The following is a 21,078-nucleotide window of genomic DNA, read 5'->3' on the forward strand; positions in this document are numbered from 1 at the left end:
GAAGAAGAGCAGGGGAGTTATCCCCGTTGTCCTGGCCAATATTTATCCCTCAACCAACATAACAAAACCGATTATCTGGTCATTATCACATTGCTGTTTGTGGGAGCTTGCTGAGTGAAAATTGGCTGCTGCACTTCCCACATTACAACAGTGACTACACTTCAAAAAGTAAAGCGCTTTGAGACGTCCAGTGGCCATGAATGGCGCTATAGAAATGCAAGTCTTTCTTTACTTTTGCTACTCTCTTCCTTTTTGATGCTTTTGATTTAATGATTAAACATTTAAGAAATTATTGCAGTGACAAAGGCTGTCTGTGAAACTGGAGGAAATTTGTCTTTAAATAATGTTATTTAAAAAAAAATTTTTAATGTAAGATTGAACTTTTTATTTACAGTAAATGACATTTACAGAGCTCAGGTCTCAGCTCTTTGTACAAAGTCACAAGCCCTCATGCCTACAAGGCAGGGGTCCCAGTCTCTACAAGCTTCTTGGTCGTCTTCACTTGTTCATCTGGATAATGGGTCTCCAGGAATTCACACAGTTGAGGGTCGGCGCTCCCAGTGGAGAGTTTGTGCAGATCCAGCAGACTCTGGTTGACATTCTTCTCCATCTGCAGGGCTCTCTGCATCGCCGAGCGGAGCCTCTCGCTCTCCTGGCCGAACAAGTGGACTGTAATGAAACTTAAAAACTTAAATTCATTTTTGAAACTTATCAAATTAAATTAAATTCACCCCAGCCGGGGTGACAATGCACTCCAGTCCTCGCGGCACCCACCGGTCTCGGAAGGTCTCAAGTGTGCCGGCAGACACCGCGTGCTCCATCTCCAGGGCCACCCGGGCATGAACATGGCCGCGGAAGAGAGGCAGGCAATTGGGCCGTACGACCCCCTCGACTGCCTGGACCTGTTTATTGCCATTTTGGCCAGGCTCAGGAGCAGTCCTACAAGGAGGTCCTCCGATCTGCCTGCTCCCCTTTGCACCGGGTGGCCGTAGATCAGGAGCGTGGGACTGAAGTGCAACCAAAAATCGAGGAGCAGCCCCTTCAAAAAATGGAACAGGGGCTGCAACCTCTCACATTCCACATAAACATGGAACACGGACTCCTCTAGGCTGCAGAAAAGGCAGGCAGCCTGGGAGTCTGTGAACCTACTTAACATTTTATTGCAAGGGACGGCTCCGTGCAACACCCTCCAGGCCAAGTCCCCAATAGAACAAGGGAGGACTCCCGCATAGAGAGCCCTCCATTGGGGACCTCCGCCTCCACCAGATGGCAAGATGGCACGCCAAGGCGTGTACGGACGGCAGACGATGATGGCAAAGTGGAGAGTGTGCAGCAGCAGCCCGTACAGGAAACCCCTCCATGCAGAGCTCAAGGGCATGGAGGACATTTCCCCGAGGCGGCTCAAGTTGTGAGGCGCCATTTCCTGAGAGGGGTTTCAGGGTCGTGCGCCGATGAGGAATTCTGTCCGAACGGGGGTCAGTTCGGACGGGATCACCCCATGTGCTTGAGCCTCCTCGATACACCTAGTGGAGTCGGGGCCCACTGCCGCTTTCAGCAACTCGATGGCTTTGGCCGTGCGCCAGACGTTGGCCAAGGACAGGCGCTGTGCCAGCTCTTCTGGCACCATCCAGCCCACTCCTCCACCATATAGCAGGTCCCTGATTCTAGTCACCTTGCCAGGCACAGCCCTGCTCTCCGCCAGCCACCCGATCCAGCAGTCACGGAGGTGCGGATTCCTGAGCAGCGGCTCCCGAAGGAGAACCGCCACTCCTGATGGGGGAGAACTCCGCCTGGAGGCGACGCTGTTCCAGACCCATAGCAGTTCCCGGTAGAAGACAGGCAGCTCCCGCAGGTAGGCATGTGTACCACCCAATTCCACAAACAGGAGCTGCGTGTCGTAATTGAGGCCATGCAGCTGACAGAAGAAATACGTCGCCAGCGCACACCATCGAGGAGGATTCTCGATGTACAGGTATCTCTGCAGGAGCCGAGTGGGTTTGGAAGGTGCTGCTGAAGAAGTCTTGGCGAGTTGCTGCAGTGCATCTTGTAGATGGAACACACTGCAGCCACAGTGCTCTGGTGGTGCAGCGAGTCACTAAGGTGGTGGATGGGGTGCCAATCAAGCGGGCTGCTTTGTCTTGGATGGTGTCGAGCTTCTTGAGTGTTGTTGGAGCTGCACTCATCCAGGCAAGTGGAGAATATTCTATCACACTCCTGACTTGTGCCTTGTAAATGGTGGAAAGGCTTTGGGGAGTCAGGAGGTGAGACACTTGCCACAGGATACCCAGCCTCTGACCTTTGGAATTCTCTTCCCCAGAGAGCTGTGGAGGCTGGGTCATTGAGTGTGTTTAAGGTGGAGATAGACAGATTTTTGAACGATAAGGGAGTCAAGGGTTATGGGGAGCGGGCAAGGATGTGGAGTTGAGGCCAAGATCAGATCAGCCATGATTTTATTGAATGGCAGAGCAGGCTCGAGGGTCCAAATGACCTACTCCTGCTCCTACGCCTTATGTTCTTGTGTCTCTCATCAGCTCCGGCCACTGAGTTGTGTCTGACACCGCGCATGCGTCCCATGGCCTCGCCCTCTCCTGCTCCACAGGCGCCCGGCCCGCACCGCGCATGCTCAGCACACACCCTGGGCCCCTGTCAATCATCCTCCCCCGTGCCTGCGCGCTGGGCCCGAGCTCCAGGCTGCCGCGCGGGGCTTTCTTTGTAAAGTCGGTGTTGGTGAAGAGCCGCAATCAGTGAGGGAAAGTGAGTTTTGTGAGGGGGCGGAGTGAACCGCAGCACGTGATCACGGGGCCTGTGACTGACGGGAGATCTGACCAAAAGGAAGAGCGCGGGCAGAGCTGACTGGCGGCGAGTCCTCCAACCAATGGCGGCGCGGCAAGGGGGCGGGGCCTCCTCTCCAGCTCAGGTGCGCTGGGGCCGATTGTGATGCGCTGTCCCCCGGTGAGAACAGCTCAGTCAGCACAGAGCTGGGGCTGGAATCTGGGAGAGGGGCCGCAAGCAGCACAGAGCTGGGGCTGGAATCTGGGAGAGGGGCCGCAGGCAGTGGGCCTGGCAAAGGGGCAGTCACTGATTGAATAATAAACAGGGGTAAGGGCAGACTAACCTCACATCATATATAAATTAATGAATACTTTACATCTGTTTTCACAAAAGAGAGGGACGATGCAGACATCGCAATCAGGGAGGACTGTGAAATATTAGATGAAATAAACATAGTGTAAGAGGAAGTATTAAGGGGTTTAGCATCTTTGAAAGTGGATAAATCCCCAGGCCCGGATGAAATGTATCCCAGACTGTTAAGAGAAGCAAGAGAGGAAATAGCAGAGGCTCTGACCATCATTTTCCAATCCTCTCTGGCTGCAGGTGTGGTGCTGGAGGACTGCTAACGTGGTACCATTGTATAAAAAGGGAGAAAGGGATAGACTGAGTAATTACAGGCCAGTCAGCCTAACCTCAGTGGTGGGAAAATTATTGGGAAAAATTCTGAGGGCCAGGATAAACCTTCATTTAGAAAGACACGGATTAATCAGGGACAGTCAGCATAGATTTGTTAAGGGAAGGTCGTGCCTGACTAACCTGATTGCATTTTTTGAGGAGGTAAGAAGGAGGGTCGATGAGGGTAGTGTGTTTGATGTAGTCTATATGGATTTTAGCAAGGCTTTTGATAAGGTCCCACACGGCAGACTGGTCACGACAGTAAAAGCCCATGTGACCCAAGGCAAAGGGACAAGTTGGATCCAAAATTGGCTCAGAGGCAGGAAACAAAGGGTAAAGGTCGAAGGGTGATTGTGACTGGAAGGCTGTTTCCAGTGGGGTTCCGCAGGGCTCAGTACTGGGTCCTTTGCTTTTTGTGGTATATATCAATGATTTGGGCTTGAATGTAGGAAGTATGATTAAGAAGTTTGCAGATGATGCAAAAGTTGGCCGTGTGGTTGATAATGAAGAAGAAAGCTGCAGACTGCAGGAAGATATCAATGGACTGGTCAGGTGGGCAGAACAGTGGCAAATGGAATTCAATCTGGAGAAGTGTGAGGTAATACATTTGGGGAGGGCTAACAAGGCAAGGGAATACACTATAAATGGTAGGACACTGAGAAGTGCAGAGGAACAGAGGGACCTTGGAGTGCATGTCCACAGATCCCTGAAGGTAGCAGGACAGGTAGATAAGGTGGTTAAGAAGGCACACGGGATACTTGCCTTTATTAGCCGAGGCATAGAATATAAGAGCAGGGAGGTTTTGCTTGAACTGTATAAAACACTAGTTAGGCCACAGCTAGAATACTGCGTGCAGTTCTGGTCACCACATTACAGGAAGGATGTGATTGCACGAGAGGGGGTGCAAAGGAGATTTACGAGGATGTTGCCTGGGCTGAGGAATTTTAGTTATGAGGAAAGATTGGATAGGCTGGGGTTGTTTTCTTTGGTACAGAGGAGGCTGAGGGGAGACTTAATTGAGGTGTATAAAATTATGAGGGGCCTAGATAGAGTGGATAGGAAGGACCTATTTCCCTTAGCAGGGAGGTCAATAACCAGGGGGCACAGATTTAAAGTAATTGGTCAGAAGTTTAGAGGTGGTTTGAGGAGATTTTTTTTTCACCCAGCGGGTGGTGGGGGTCTGGAACTCAGTGCATGAAAGGGTGGTCGAGGCAGAGACCCTCATCACATTTAAAAAGTACTTGGATATGCACTTGAAGTGCTGTAACCTACAAGGCTACGGAGGATAGAATGCCCCAATCCCCAGGCACGGACATCCAGCACCTCGATCACAGCAACAATTCACAAAACAATGGCAATATAACTTGGAGCAGAGACGGTTAAGTGCAGCTGTGATCGAGGTGCTCAAAATTATGAGGGGTTTTGATTGAGCAAACAAGGAGAAGCTGTTGTCACTGGCAGGAGGGTCGGTAACGAGAGGACACAGATTTCAGATCATTGGCAAAAGAATCTAGAGAGGAAATGAGGAGACTTTTTTTACACAGCGAATTGTGATGATCTGGAATGCGCTGCCTGAATGGGAGGTGGAAGCAGATTCAACAGTAACTTTCAAAAGGGAATTGGATATATACTAAAGGCAGAAATTTGCAGGGCTGTGGGGAAAGAGCAGGGCAGTGGGACTAATTGCATCGCTCTTTCAAAGAGCCAGCACCAGCACGATGGGCCAAAAGGCATCCTACTGTGCTCTATGATTCTATAACATCAGCTTCTCTCTGCTCACCAGTACTGAGAGAACAGGGAATAATCTTTAAATCCAGCCCAGTTATTGGGGGCTCTTAACATTAACAAGCCCCAGTTGCCTGAATTAACATGGTTCAGTCCTGGATGTGATTAAAGGCATCGGAAACAGTGGAATCAAACCACCGCAGTCACACTGTGGACACTCTGGTGTGTCAGCGGGTGGGATACACCAGCCAATCCCTTTCCACACACTGAGGTTGACTCTAATGATCGGGAGTCCCAGGGTTTCGGATACCAGATAATCAAGCTCACAAGAACACAAATTGTCTCTCCAGACTTTATTAAGAGCGCTGCATAACACAGATCGGGTGATAATTCCCTCAATCTGGAGAATAGAAGTACAGTGGATTCACGCGCGATCTTCTCGAGTCTGTTCCAACTGACAACGGCTTAAGTGGCCTGTTCTTATACACAAGCTTGGTTACCGCTCAGGAAATGGGATTGTTTGGACCCGTCTGTTGACCGCCTCCTGAACTCCTGCTAATTCAGGGAATTTAGTCCATCTGTGACCAGACTATAACCATAAGCCCGTCTGGTTATCACACCTATACGGTCCGTGAAGTTATTATTAGATTCACACCCAGATGTTGTGCCTTCACTTGTCTGGCACTTCATCCCATAACACGGGTACAGGGGCTCAGTAATGTTTCATTCATCAAAACAACAACAACTTGTATTTATATAGCGCCTTTAATGAAGTAAAGCATCCCAAAGCGCTGCACAGGAGTATTTTAAGACAAAATTTGACACCGATCCACATAAGGATAAATTAGGGCAGGTGACCAAAAGCTTGGTCAAAGAGGTAGGTTTTAAGGAGCGTCTTAAAGGAGGAAAGTTGAGTCGTTGAGTATATTCAAGGCTGAGATCGATAGATCCTTGGACTCTAGGGGAATCAAGGGATATGGAGATCGGGCGGGAAAGTGGAGTTGAGGTCGATGATCAGCCATGATCTTATTGAATGGCGGAGCAGGCTCGAGGGGCCGTATGGCCCACTCCTGCTCCTATTTCTTATGTTCTTATGAAAGAGAGGTAGCGAGCTGGGCAGGTTTAGGCAGGGAATTCCAGAGCTTAGGGTCGAGGCAACAGAAGGCACGGCCACCAGTGGTGGAGCGATTAAAATCAGGGATGCACAAGAGGCCAGAATTGGAAGAGCACAGATATCTCGGGGGGTTGTGGGGCTGGAGGAGATTACAGAGAAAGGGAGGGACGAGGCCAAGGAGGGATTTGAAAACAAGGATGAGAATTTTGAAATCAAGGTGCTGCTTAACAGGGAGCCAATGTAGGTCAGCGAGCACAGGGGTGATGGGCGAACGGGACTTGGTGCGAGTTAGGACACGGGCAGCCGAGTTTTGGATGACCTCAGGTTTACGTAGGGGTCAAAGACAAAGTACAACATCATACACGTCAGCTTAACAGAATCTCATCATATTTATGGGGCCATCAATATAAAATAGTCTCTGATAGATTAAGTAGGGAATTCAGGAGAAATGTCTTTACCCAGAGAATGGTGAGAATGGGGAACTCGCTACCACAGGGAGTAGTTGAGGTGAACAGCACAGATGCATTTATGGGGAAGCCACACAAGGGAGAAAGGAATGGGAGGAGATGTTGATCGGGTTAATTGAAGTAGAGTGGGTGTGGAGCATAAACACTGGCATGGACCAGTTGGGTCGAATGGCCTGTTTCTGTGCTGTACATTCTATGTAACACCATGAACAGTCAATCGAAGGGAATCATCAGCACAACAGTCTTAAAGATTAAACAGCAGTCCAAGAATTTATAAAACATTCATCCATTCCACGTTCATGTCGCCCCAGCTACAGAACAGTGTGAACTCGCTGGTGTCTCTTCAGGTCCTTCAGCGATTTAAAGCTCTTAGCACAGTCAGAACACTTACATGGTTTCTCATCAGTGTGAACTCGCTGGTGTCTCACCAGGTGGGATGACAGAGTGAATCCCTTCCCACACACGGAGCAGGTGAACAGCTTCTCCCCAGTGTGTGTACGCTGGTGTGTCGTCAAATTTCCAGTGCTTTTAAACCTCTTCCCACAGTCAGAACATTTAAACGGCCTCTCTCCAGTGTGAACTCACTGGTGTTCGAGCAGAGTTGAGGAATGAGTGAATCCCATCCCACACACGGAGCAGGTGAGTGGCCTCTCCCCAGTGTGAACTCGCTGGTGTCTATGGAGGCTGGATAACTGAGTGAATCCCTTCCCACATTCAATACACGTGAACGGCTCTCCCCAGTGTGAACTCGCTGGTGTATCTGGAGCTTGGATAACTCTGCGAATCCCTTCCCACACACGGAGCAGGAGAATGGTTTCTCCCCAGTGTGAACTCGCTGGTGTCTATGGAGGCTGGATAACTGAGTGAATCCCTTCCCACATTCAATACACGTGAACGGCTCTCCCCAGTGTGAACTCGCTGGTGTATCTGGAGCTTGGATAACTCTGCGAATCCCTTCCCACACACGGAGCAGGTGAACGGTCTCTCCCCGGTGTCAACTCGCTGGTGTGTCTGGAGCTTGGATAACTCTGCGAATCCCTTCCCACACACGGAGCAGGTGAACGGTCTCTCCCCGGTGTCAACTCGCTGGTGTATCTGGAGCTTGGATAACTCTGCGAATCCCTTCCCACACACGGACCAGGTGAACGGCCTCTCCCTGGTGTGAGTGCGCTGATGAGTTTCCAGCTTGGATGGATAATCGAATCTCTTCCCACAGTCCCCACATTTCCACCATTTCTCCGTGGTGCGGGTGTCCTTGCGTTTCTCCAGGTTGGACGATCAGTTGAAGCCTCGTCCACACACAGAACATGTGTACGGTTTCTCCCCGCTGTGAATGGTGCGATGATTTTTCAGGCTGTGTAACTGGTTAAACCTCTTTCCACAGTCAGTGCACTGGAACACTCTCACTCGGGTGTGTGTTTTCCAGTCACACTGATGTTTGAAATCTTTTCCCACAGACAGAAGAGACAAACATTTGTCCTTCCATATTCAAAGGTGATATACCTATCAATTCAGTTCATGAAAAGCGATGAGTTAAGTTAGTAACTATAGGTTTTTATTGGCTAAATAACAGAGCCCACCCTCGTGGGTGATCGGATCCAACAAGGAGGAATACCAGCCAGTCGACCACCTTTATACCTGGGCAAGCAGGCAGAGCCATGGGCGGAGTCAGCTGTGGTCAGCCCAGGTATAACAGCGTGGCAAGAGGTGACCTTGTGTAGTGATACAACAGTGTAAACAGTGATAACCATAGTGTAACGATATAAACAGTGATAACCATAGTGTAACGATAGTGAACGATAAAAGTGGTTTACCACAAAGGTCAATAATATTCAGGTCCTGATGAATGGAGTGACTCTGTCAGATCTTGATGTGATGTTTGGTTTGAGTTTCCCGTCTGTAAATCCTCCCATTCTCACACCCTGTAAAAGGAGTTTACAAAAGTCATCACTGTAAATACAGGATAGAAATTCAGAACAGACAATTCTAGTTTCTGTGGAACATTCTTTCCTCTCTTGTTCCCCCAAAGCTGTAAATCCCCGTCCCACACACTCTCCCTCCTCCCTGTGCTGAAATCCAAACCCATCGCACCATCTCCAACATTTCTTTCCTCCACTCCCAGTTTTCCCCCCTCCCTTTACTCTGGTTGGGTTCAGTTCTACACCCGCTGTGTGCAGAGTGAGAATAAAATCAATGAATCAATGATTGTCTCTCCTGGTCACTGGGACCCTGAAACCCCGCCCACCCTTTGTTCCTGTACGAAGATGGCCGTGCATGTGCCGTGCTGCAGGTGGAACCGGTCTTCTTTCCTCCACCAAGATGGCCACCCGTAACCCGGGCCTGTCACTGATAAAAAGCCTCACAGCTGCCGTCCGGTGGAAAATAGACCGGGCCGTGGGATCTCATTCGGGCCTGAGGTCGTTCTCCAACTTTATAAAACTGCGGCGTGGCCTACCCGCAGTTTATTAATCTCCTGACCCCGCTCTCGCAGACCAGCAGCTCTGCCCGGTGACCGCCTGGGGTTTTCTTGGTAAAGTCGGTGAGGGACACGTGATCCGGGCCCAGGGCCTGATTGACGGGAGCTTCCGACCAATAGGGAGCGAGCGGGGCGGGGCTGGAGGAGCGAGCCGGCGGCAGGTGCTCCAACCAATTGGGGAGCCTGAGGGGCGGGACTTGCGCCGGCTGATTGTCTGATCCGCAGGGCAGCGAGTTTCTCCAGTCCCTTGTTCAGGGCCCGGGGCCAGGGGAGGCTGTGGGCCTTTATTCCCCTCATTGGACACAAGGCTCTATCCAACTCCTTCTTGAATATATTTAATGAATTGGCCTCTACTGCCTTCTGTGGTAGAGAATTCCACAGGTTCACCACTCTCTGGGTGAAGAAATTGCTCCTCATCCCAGTCCTAAATGGCTTACCCCTTATCCTTAGACTGTGATCCCTGGTTCTGGACTCCCCTGCCATCGGAAACATCCTTCCTGCATCTAGTCTGTCTAGTCCTGTTAGAATTTCATAAGTTTCAATGAGATCCCCTCTCATTCTTCTAAACTCCAGCAAGTATAAGCCCAATCAACCCAATCTCTCCTCATATATCATTCATGCCATCCCAGGTGTCAGCCTGGTGAATCTTCGCTGCACTCGCTCCATGGCAAGAAAATCCTTCCTCAGATAAGGCGACCAAAACTGCACACAATACTCAAGATGTGGTCTCACCAATGCCCTGTACAACTGCAGCAAGACATCCTTGTTCCTGTACTCAAACCCTCTTGCTACGAAGGCCAACATACCATTTGCCTTCTTAACCGCCTGCTGCACCTGCATGCTTACCTTCAGCGACTGGTGCACAAGGACACCCAGGTCTCATTGCATTTCCCTTCTCCCAATCTATTGCCGTTCAGATAATAATCTGCCTTCCTGTTTTTGCCACCAAAGTGGATAACCTCGCATTTATCCACATTATACTGCATCTGATATGCATCTGCCCAACCACCCATGTCCAAATCATACTGGAGTTTCTCAGCATCCTCCTCAGAGCACACACGCCCACCCAGCTTTGTGTCGTCTGCAAACTTGGAGATATTATATCTAGTTCCCTTGTCTGGATCATTAATATATATTGTGAATAGCTGGGGTCCTAGCACCGATCCCTGCGGTACCCCACTAGTCACCGCCTGCCACTTGGAAAAAGACCCGTTTATTCCAACTCTTTGCTTCCTGTCTGCCAACCAGTTCTCTATCCAAGTCAGTACCTTGCCCCCAATCCCATGCGCTAATCTCTTATGCGGGACTTTATCGAAAGCCTTCTGAAAGTCCAAATACACCACATCCACTGGTTCTCCGTTATTTATTTTACCAGTTACCTCCTCAAAAAATTCCAGTAATTACTCAAGCACGATTTACCTTTTGTAAATCCATGTTGACTTTGTCTGATCCTGTCACTGTTTTCCAAGTGCTCTGCTATTACATCTTTTATAATGGACACTAGCATTTTCCCCACTATCGATGTCAGGCTTACCAGTCTGTAATTCCCCATTTTATTTCTCCCACCTTTTTTGAATAGTGGGGTAACATTAGCTACCCTCGAATCCATGGGTACTGTTCCAGAGTCTATCGAATTTTGGAAGATGACCAGCAATGCATCTACTATTTCTGGGGCCACTTCCTTAAGTACCCTAGTATGTAGATTATCAGGGCCTGGGGATTTATCGGCCTTCAATCCTGTCAATATCCCTATCACCATTTCCCTACAAATACTGATTTCTTTCAGTTCCTCCCTCTCATTAGACCCTATGTTCCCCGACATCTCTGGGAGGTTATTTGTGTCCTCCTTTGTGAAGACAGAACCAAAGTATGTATTTAATTGGTCCACCATTTCATTGTTCCCCATTATAAATTCTCCTGATTCTGACTGCAAGGGACCTACGCTTGACTTCACCAATCTTTTTCTCTTCACATATCTATAGAAGCTTTTACAGTCAGTTTTTATGTTCCCTGCAAGTTTACTGTCATACTCTATTTTCCCCCTCTTAATTAATCCCTTTGTCCTCCTTTGTTGAATCCCAAACTGCTCCCAATCCTCAGGTTTACTGCTTTTTCTGGCCCATTTATATGTCCTCTCCTTGGATCTTATGCTATCCCTAATTTCCCTTGTTAGCCACGGTTGATTCACCTTATTTGTTTTATTTTCATGCCAAACAGGAATGAACAAATTCTGTAGTTCATCCATGCGATCTTTAAATGTTTGCCATTGCCTATCCACCGTCAACCCTTTGAGTAACATTCCCCAATCAATCCTACCCAACTCGCGCCTCATACCATCATAGTTTCCTTTATTTAAATTCAGGACCCTAGTCTCTGAGTCAAATACTTCACCCTCCATTTTAATGAAGAATTCTATCATATTATGATCGCTCTGCCCCAAGGGGCCTCGCACAACAAGATTGCTAATTAATCCTTTCTCATTACATAATACCCAGTCTAAATGGCCTGATCTCTAGTTGGTTCCTCGACATATTGGTCCAGGAAACCATCCCGTATACACTCCAGGAATTCCTCCTCCACAGTATTGTTACTAATTTGGTTAGCCCAATCTATATGTAGATTAAAGTCACCCATGATAACTGCTGTGCCCTTATTGCACGCATCTCTAATTTCCCGTTTAATGCCATCCCCATCCTCCACATTACTGTTTGGGGGTCTGTATACAACTCCCACTAACATTTTCTGTCTCTTGGTATTTCTCAGCTCTACCCATACAGATTCTACATCATCAGAGCTAATATCCTTCCTTACAATTGTGTTAATCTCCTCTTTAACCAGCAACGCTACCCCACCTACTTTTCCTTTTTGCCTGTCTTTCCTGAATATTGAATACCCCTGGATGTTGAGTTCCCAGCCCTGGTCACCCTGGAGCCATGTTTCCGTAATTCCAATCATATCATATCCGTTTACATCTATTTGCACAGGTAATTCATCCACCTTATTACGAATGCTCCTCACATTAAGACCCAAAGCCTTCAGGCTTGTTTTTTTAACACTCTTAGACCTTTTAGAATTATTGGTACTGTGGCCGTGTTTGATTTAAACCCTTGATTACTCTGACTGCCACTTTTGCTTTTCTCCTTCCTGTGTTTTGCTTCTATCCTTGTTTCCCTTTTCTCTGTCTCTCTGCCTCCCATCACCCTCTGCCTCCTGCCGCTAAGCCAATTTTGGATCCAATGTGCCAAATTGCCCTGGATCCCATAGGCTCTTACCTTCTTGAACAGTCTCCCATGCGGGACTTTGTCAAAAGCTTTACTGAAGTCCATGTAGACCACATCAACTGCACTACCCTCATCCACACACCTAGTCACCCCCTCGAAAAATTCAATCAAATTGGTTAGACATGATCTCCCCCTGACAAAGCCTCGCTGACTATCCTTGATTAATCCTTGCCTCTCCAAGTGGAGACTAATTCTGTCCCTCAGAATCTTTTCCAATAATTTCCCTACCACTGATGTTAAGCTCACTGACCTGCAATTCCCTGGTTTATCCCTACTGCTCTTCTTGAATAATGGTATTACGTTAACTGTCCTACAGTCCTTTGGCACATCCCCTGTGGCCAGAGAGGTTCTGAAAATTTGTGTCAGAGCCCCTGCAATCTCCTCCCTTGCCTCACACAGCAGCCTGGGATGTGTATTGTCTGGGCCTGGGGATTTATCCACTTTTAAGCCCACTAAAACCACTCGTACCTCCTCTCAATACTAATTTGTTCAAGCATATACACAATCCCCCTGCCTGATTTCTATGCCTACATCGTCCTTCTCCATAGTGAATACAATTGCAAAATATTCATTTAAAACCTCACCTACATGTTCCCTTACATGTACAGATTAGGTCACCCCTCAGCCTTCTTTTTTCAGGAGAAAAGAGACCCAGCCTGTTGATCCTTTCCTGATATGTATACCCTCGCATTTCTGGTATCATCCTTGTAAATCTTCTCTGCACCCTCTCCAGTGCCTCTATATCCTTTTTATAATATGGTGACCAGAACTGTACGCAGTACTCTAAGTGTGGTCTAACCAAGGTTCGATACAGGTTTAGCATAACTTCACTACTTTTCAATTCTATCCCTCGAGAAATAAACCCGAGTGCTTGGTTTGCTTTTTTTATGGCCTTGCTAACCTGTGTCACAACTTTTAGTGATTTGTGTATTTGTACTCCGAGATCCCTTTGCTCCTCTACCCCACCTAGACTCGCACCCTCCCAGTGATACGTGACCTCCCCATTCTTCCTACCAAAATGTAATACCTCACAATTTATCTGTTCAGCCTTGGTCAGTCTGCAAAAACTCTGGAATGTTTAATAATGAAATCAGGGAGTCAAAAAGCTGAGGTGAGGCAGTTTAAAAAGACAGTCCCTGACCAGAGATTGCTGGATGCTGACACTCGGTGCTCATGAGGATAGAATGTCCCATTCCCCAGGCACGGACATCCAGCACCTCGATCACAGCAACAATTCACAAAACAATGGCAATATAACTTGGAGCAGAGACAGTTAAGTGGAGCTGTGATCGAGGTGCTCAAAATTATGAGGGGTTTTGATCGAGCAAACAAGGAGAAGCTGTTGTCACTGGCAGGAGGGTCGGTAACGAGAGGACACAGATTTCAGATCATTGGCAAAAGTATCTAGAGAGGAAATGAGGAGACTTTTTTTACACAGCGAATTGTGATGATCTGGAATGCACTGCCTGAATGGGAGGTGGAAGCAGATTCAATAGTAACTGTCAAAAGGGAATTGGATATATACTAAAAGCAGAAGTTTGCAGGGCTGTGGGGAAAGAGCAGGGCAGTGGGACTAATTGCATCGCTCTTTCAGAGAGCCAGCACCATGGGCCGAAAGGCATCCTACTGTGCTCTATGATTCGATAACATCAGCTTCTCTCTGCTCACTAGTACGGAGAGAACAGGGAATAATCTTTAAATCCAGCCCAGTTATTGGGAGCTCTTAACATTAACAAGCCCCAGTTGCCTGAATTAACACGGTTCAGTCCTGGATGTGATTAAAGGCATCGGAAACAGTGGAATCGAACCACCGCAGTCACAATGTGGACACTCTGGTGTGTCAGCGGGTGGGATACACCAGGGAATCCCTTTCCACACACTGAGGTTGACTCCAATGATTGGGAGTCCCAGGGTTTCGGATACCAGATAATCAAGCTCACAAGAACACAAACCGTCTCTCCAGACTTTATTAAGAGCGCTGCATAACACAGATCGGGTGATAATTCCCTCAATCTGGAGAATAGAAGTACAGTGGATTCACGCGCGATCTTCTCGAGTCTGTTCCAACTGACAATGGCTTAAGTGGCCTGTTCTTATACACAAGCTTGGTTACCGCTCAGGAAATGGGATTGTTTGGACCCGTCTGTTGACCACCTCCTGAATTCCTGCTAATTCAGGGAATTTAGTCCATCTGTGACCAGACTATAACCACAAGCCCATCTGGTTATCACACCTACACGGTCCGTGAGGTTATTATCAGATTCATACCCAGATGTTGTGCCTTCACTTGTCTGGCACTTCATCCCGTAACACGGGTACAGGGGCTCAGTAATGTTTCATTCATCAGAAAAAGACAAAGTACAACAACATACTGGTCAGCTTAACAGAATCTCATCATATTTATGGGGCTATAAATATAAAAGTCACTAACAAATCCAGGAGGGAATTCAGGAGAAACTTCTTTACCCAGAGAATGGTGAGAATGGGGAACTCGCTACCACAAGGAGTAGTTGAGGTGAACAGCACAGATGGATTTATCAGGAAACCACATGAGGGAGAAAGGAATGGGAGGATGTGTTGATCGGGTTAATTGAAGTAGGGTGGGTGTGGGGCATAAACACTGGCATGGACCAGTTGGGCCGAATGGCCTGTTTCTGTGCTGTACATTCTATGTAACACCATGAACAGTGAATCGAAGGGAATCATCAGCACAACAGTCTTAAAGATTAAACAATAGTACAAGAATTTATAAAACATTCATCCGTTCCATGTTCATGTAACCCCAGCTGTCTACAGGGCCCTGCGGCTACAGAACAGTGTGAACTCGCTGGTGTCTCAGTAGGTGGGATGACCGAGTGAATCCCTTCCCACAGACGGAGCAGGTGAACGGTCTCTCCCCAGTGTGAACTCGCTGGTGTCCGTTCAGATTCCTGGAGCTTGTAAAGCTCATCCCACAGACAGAACATGTAAATGGTCTCTGATCGGAGTGAACTCGCTGGTGTCTCTTCAGATCCCCAAAGGTTTTAAAGCTCGTCCCACAAACAGAACATGTAAATGGTCTCTCATCAGTGTGAACTCGCTGGTGTTGCTTCAGCTCCCCAGAGGTTTTAAAGCTCTTCCCACAGTCAGAACATTTAAATGGTCTCTCATCAATGTGAACTCGCTGGTGTGTCAGTAGGTGGGATGACCGAGTGAATCCTTTGCCACACACAGAGCAGGTAAACGGCCTCTTTCCTTCTCTCTCCAGCTGGTGTCTCTTCAGCTCCCTGGAGCTTCTAAAGCTCTTCCCACAGTCAGAACATTTAAATGGTCTCTCATCAGTGTGAACTTTCTGGTGTGTCAGCAGGTGGGCTGACCGAATGAACCCCTTCCCACACACGGAGCAGGTGAACGGTCTCTCCCCAGTGTGAACTCGCTGGTGTCCGCTCAGATCCCCAGCGCTTTTAAAGCTCATCCCACAGACAGAACATGTAAATGGTCTCTCATCAGTGTGAACTCGCTGGTGTTCCGTCAGCCCCCAAGAGGTTTTAAAGCTCTTCCCACAAACAGAACATGTAAATGGTCTCTGATCGGAGCGAACTCGCTGGTGTCTCTTCAGCTCCGCAAAGGTTTTAAAGCTCTTCCCACAAACAGAACATGTAAATGGTCTCTCATCAGTGTGAACTCGCTGGTGTTGCTTCAGCTCCCTGGAGCTTTTAAAGCTCTTCCCACAGTCAGAACATTTAAATGGTCTCTCATCAGTGTGAACTTGCTGGTGTGTCAGCAGGTGGACTGACTGAATGAATCCCTTCCCACACACGGAGCAGGTGAACGGTCTCTTTCCTGCTCTCTCCAGCTGGTGTTCCTTCAGCTCCTGGGACATTCGAAAGCTTGTCCCACAGTCGGAATGTTTCACCGACCTCTCCCCAGTGTGAACTCGCTGGTGTGCCAGCAGATTCGAGGACCGAGTGAATCTCTTCCCATACACGGAGCAGGTGAACAGAATCTCTCCTGCTCTCTCCAGCTGGTGTCTCTTCAGCTCCTGGGACCTTTTAAATCTCTTCCCACAGTCAGAACATTTAATATGAACAAGCTGGTGCCTCAGGAGGGTGGCAGAATGAGAGAATCGCTTCAAAAACACGGAGCAGGTCAACGGTCTCATCGGTGTGGACAAGCTGTTGTATCATCGGAGCGGATGACTGAGTGAATCCCTTCCCACACACGGGGCCCGGGTTTCCCCCAGTGTGTAGCCACTGGTGTCGCTTCAGGTATTTGTAGATTTTGAAGCTCTTTCAGAACATTTAAAAGGTCTCTCATCAGTGTGAACTCACGGGGGTGCCAGCAGATTCAAGGAGCGACTGAATCAGGTCCTGATGAATCACGTAACTCTGTCAGAATTTGAGGTGATGTTTGGTTTGAGCTTTCTGTCTGTAAATGCTCCACTTCTAAAACCCTGTAAAAGGAGTGTAGAAAGGGTAAGGGGCGAAGCAGGAATTTCTTTTGGCTAATTTTGCCTCAAAGAACAAACAGGGCAGAGCCGGTCCCACTGGTGTCCAGCCATGCCCACAATAACCAGCGGGCCAGAAACAGCCCAATCTCACTGACTTGGCCCTGAAGTCAAATCAAGTCTCATCAAAGTCTCATCAAATGACATCCTTTGTGACTGTGACTAAGGTAAACTATCCCTCCTTGTCCTTCATGACTTGTCTGCAGTCTTTGACACGGTTGACCACTCCATCCTTCTCCAATGTCTCTCCACCGTCGTCCAGCTGGGTGGGACTGCACTCGCCTGGTTCCATTCTTATCTATCTAATCGTAGCCACAGAATCACCTGCAATGGCTTCTCTTCCCACTCCCGCATCATTACCTCTGGTGTCCCCCAAGGATCTATCCTTGGGCCCCTCCTATTTCTCATCTAAATGCTGCCCCTTGGCGACTTCTGAAAACACAGCATCAGTTTCCACATGTACGCTGACGACACAAAGGTCGACCTCACCATCACTTCTCTCGACCCCTCCACGATCTCTAATCCAGTTCTGGGTGAGCAGAAATTTTCTCCAATTAAATATTGGGAAGACTGAAGCAATTGTGTTCAGTCCCTGCCACAAACACTGTTCCCTAGCCACTGACTCCATCCCTCTCCCTAACATCTCTCTGAGGCTGAACCAGACTATTTGCAACCTTGCTGTCACATTTGACCCTGAAATGAGCTTCCAAACACATATCCGCAGCATAACTAAGACCGCCTACTTCCACCTCCGTAACATCGCCCGTCTCCGCCCTTGCCTCAGCTCATCCGCTGCTGAAACCCTCCCCCAGCCCTTTGTTACCTCGAGACTCGACTATTCCAACACACTCCTGGCTGGCCTCCCACATTCTACCCTATGTAAACTTGAGGTGATCCAAAACTACCCGTGTCGTAACTCAACGCCAAGTCCCGTTCACCCATCACCCCTGTGCTCACTGACCCACATTGGCTCCTGGTTAAGCAATGTTTCGATTTCAAAATTCTCATCCTTGTTTTCAAATCCCTCCATGGCCTCGCCCCTCCCAATCTTAGTTATTCCCTTCAGCCTCACAACCACCCGCCCCCTGTGATAGAATCACAGCAAAATTATGGCACAGAAGGAGGCCATTCAGCCCATCTTGTCCGTGCCGGCCGATTAAGTGCTATCCATACTAATCCCACTTTCCAGCACTTGGTCTGTGGCCTTGTAGGTTACGGCACTTCAAGTGCATATCCAAGTACTTTTAAAATGTGATGAGAGTTTCTGCCTCTACCACCCTGTCAGGCAGTGAGTTCCAGACCCCCACCACCCTCTGGGTGAAAACACTTCTCCTCAACTCCCCTCTAAACTTCTGACTAATTACTTTAAATCTACGCCCCCTGGCTGTGGACCCCTCTGCCAAGGGAAATAGGTTCTTCCTATCTCGGCCCCTCAGAATTTTATACACCTCAATCAAGTCTCCCCTCAGCCTCCTCGGTTCCAAAGAAAACAACCTCCTCCCCCCGCCCCCCCCGAGACACCTGCGTTCCTCCAATTCTGCCCTCTTGAGCATCCCTGATTATAATCGCTGCACCATCAGTGGCCGTGTCTTCTGTTGCCTCGGCCCTAAGCTCTGGAATTCCCTCCCTGAACCTCTCCGCCTCTCTTGCACAGAAAATAGGAGCAGGAGTCGGCCATTCGGCCCCTCGAGCCTGCTCCGCCATTCAATGAGATCATGGCTGATCAAAACCCACCTCTGTGACCAAGCTTTTGGCCATCTGCCCTAATTTCTCCTTCTGTGGCTCGGGGTCACATTTTTCAATGTCTTACAATACTCCTGTGCAGCGCCTTGGGACGTTTTCCTACGTTCAGATAATAATCTGCCTTCCTGTTTGGCACCAAAGTGGATAACCTCGCATTTATCCACGTTATATTGCATCTGCCATGCTTCTGCCCAATCACCCAACCTGTCCAAATCATACTGGAGTTTCTCGGCATCCTCCTCACAGCACACACGCCCACCCAGCTTTGTGTCGTCTGCAAATTTGGAGATATTACATCTAGTTCCCTCGTCCAGATCATTAATATATATTGTGAATAGCTGGGGTCCAAGGACCGATCCCTGCGGTACCCCACTAGTCACTGCCTGCCACTCGGAAAAAGAGCCGTTTAGTCCAACTCTTTGCTTTCTGTCTGCCAACCAGTTCTCTATCCAAGTCAGTACCTTGCCACCAATCCCATGTGCCTTAACTTTACACGCTAATCTCTTATGCGGGACCTTATCGAAAGCCTTCTGAAAGTCCAAATACACCACATCCACTGGTTCTCCCTTATCTATTTTACTAGTTACATCCTCAAAACATTCCAGTGGATTAGTCAAGTACGATTTACCTTTTGTAAATCCATGTTGACTTTGTCCGATCCTGTCACTGTTTTCCAAGTGCTCTGCTATTACATCTTTTATAATGGACTCTAGCATTTTCCCCACTACCGATGTCAGGCTTACCGGTCTGTAATTCCCCGTTTTCTCTGTACCACCTTTTTTGAACAGTGGGGTAACATTAGCTACCCGCCAATCCATGGGTACTGTTCCAGAGTCTATCGAATTTTGGAAGATGACCAGCAATGCATCTACTATTTCTAGGGCCACTTCCTTAAGAACCCTAGGATGTAGATTATCTTCTATGTTTCTATGTATTCAATCTTTCCTTGTAGCTGAAATTCTCTAGTCCTGGCAACATCCTCGTAAATCTCCTGTGTCGAGCAGTCACATCTTTCCTGCAATATGGGGTGACCAGAACTGCACGCAGCACTCTAGCCGGTGGCGTAACTGCTGTTTTGTACAGTTCAAGCAGAACCTCCCTGCTCGTACATGACACAGAGAGAGGCACTGCCCCTTTAAATACCTGGGGGGGCACCCATTCCCCTTTAAATGGCCAAGAAATTGTTTTTGTTGAAAAGGGGCCGCAGTCCCCTTTGACTCACCCCACCCCCTCACCCACCACAAATACTCACAAGAGAGAGAGAGGAGGAAGAATGCTGGTCTTTGTCCCTTTAAAAGTGGCTGCCCACCAAAATGTTCACAGCACCAGGGCTCTTTGTTCTGGATAAAAGTCAAAAAGAGAAAAGGTTCACTTATTTTTAAATGAATGCAGTTGATGAATAGCCTTGCAATAAAGGTAATGCAAAGGAATAAACACTCACAAGCTGGGTTTTTTCCACCCCCTCCTCCCCTTCCCTTTAACAGCTCCTGCAGACAATGAAAGCAGGAAAGCGGCCTGCAGCCCACCGAGGTCCCGCCCCCCTCCCTCCCGCGCCGCCATTGGTTGGAGGACCGTCAGCCCGCCCGGTCCTCCCAGCGTTTTCCGCGCTCCTGATTGGCGGGCGCCTCGCGTCAATCACCCCCCCCACCGATTACGCGCTGACGCCAGCACGCAACGCCCAGGGGTCGGTTGGATCGGCGCACGCCACCGCAAGGTAAAAAAAAGACACCCCACACAAATGAGGAAAAACAAAAATAATAATAATCGCACTTTAGAGGGGAGGAGGTTGGGGGAATTAAAGAGTGTTTTCAATTTGTTTCGGAAATAAAAAATATTTGAAAAGCTTCCCAACGGTGCGAGGCGGGCTGCGCATGCGCTCCAGCCAGCCTTTGTCTCCCCCACGTGGGCCCGGGGGCCGGACACGCCCACTTGCCTTCCCCTGCACCAATCACAGCGCGGGCAGGCGCAACACGAGGCTGCCAGTGCGCCTGCGCGGGGCCTCCGGGCAACAGACTGAAGGCCGGGCCCGGGGAAGAGGCGGAATCAGCGGCCGGGGTCAAGTCAAGTGTTGGGGGATCGATTTAAATCGAGGTGAGGTGAGGGAGGGAGAGCGAGATTATAAAGTAAAATACGAGAAAAACCAAACCTGAGAGTCGGGCGGGCGGCACCTCCGCGGACGCCGAACGGAGCGGATTGAACCGCGCGGGGTGGCGGAGTGAGCCGGAGCAAAGATATTCTGATTGACGGGAGCTCTGACCAATAGGAAGAGAGCTGAGCTGGGAGGACTGAACTGGGCGGCCGGGTCCTCCAACCAATGGCGGCGCGGCTAGGGGGCGGGA

At 48.8% G+C, this 21,078-nt stretch overlaps 1 protein-coding gene, 1 long non-coding RNA gene and 1 pseudogene across 2 annotated transcripts; all 3 read right to left on the reverse strand.

The window, feature by feature from the left end:
- Window positions 1–352: 352 nt before the first annotated feature.
- Window positions 353–20,077, reverse strand: LOC147084088 (uncharacterized). The gene is made up of 3 exons (XR_015075924.1): window positions 19,992–20,077; window positions 8,568–8,675; window positions 353–669 (listed from the first exon to the last, which is right to left on the reverse strand). It is a non-coding gene; the product is annotated as an uncharacterized LOC147084088 (long non-coding RNA).
- LOC147084089 (uncharacterized) lies at window positions 6,983–7,869 on the reverse strand (annotated as a pseudogene).
- Window positions 14,920–16,372, reverse strand: LOC147084090 (uncharacterized). The gene has a single exon (XM_085979885.1). The coding sequence runs from the start codon at window positions 16,370–16,372 to the stop codon at window positions 15,317–15,319; it is 1,056 nt and encodes a 351-aa protein (XP_085836011.1). The 3' UTR covers window positions 14,920–15,316.
- Window positions 20,078–21,078: the final 1,001 nt, after the last annotated feature.

Source organism: Somniosus microcephalus, unplaced genomic scaffold, assembly GCF_052327205.1.
Source record: "Somniosus microcephalus isolate GS21.2 unplaced genomic scaffold, FLI_Smic_1.0 scaffold2, whole genome shotgun sequence".
NCBI lineage: Eukaryota > Metazoa > Chordata > Chondrichthyes > Squaliformes > Somniosidae > Somniosus > Somniosus microcephalus.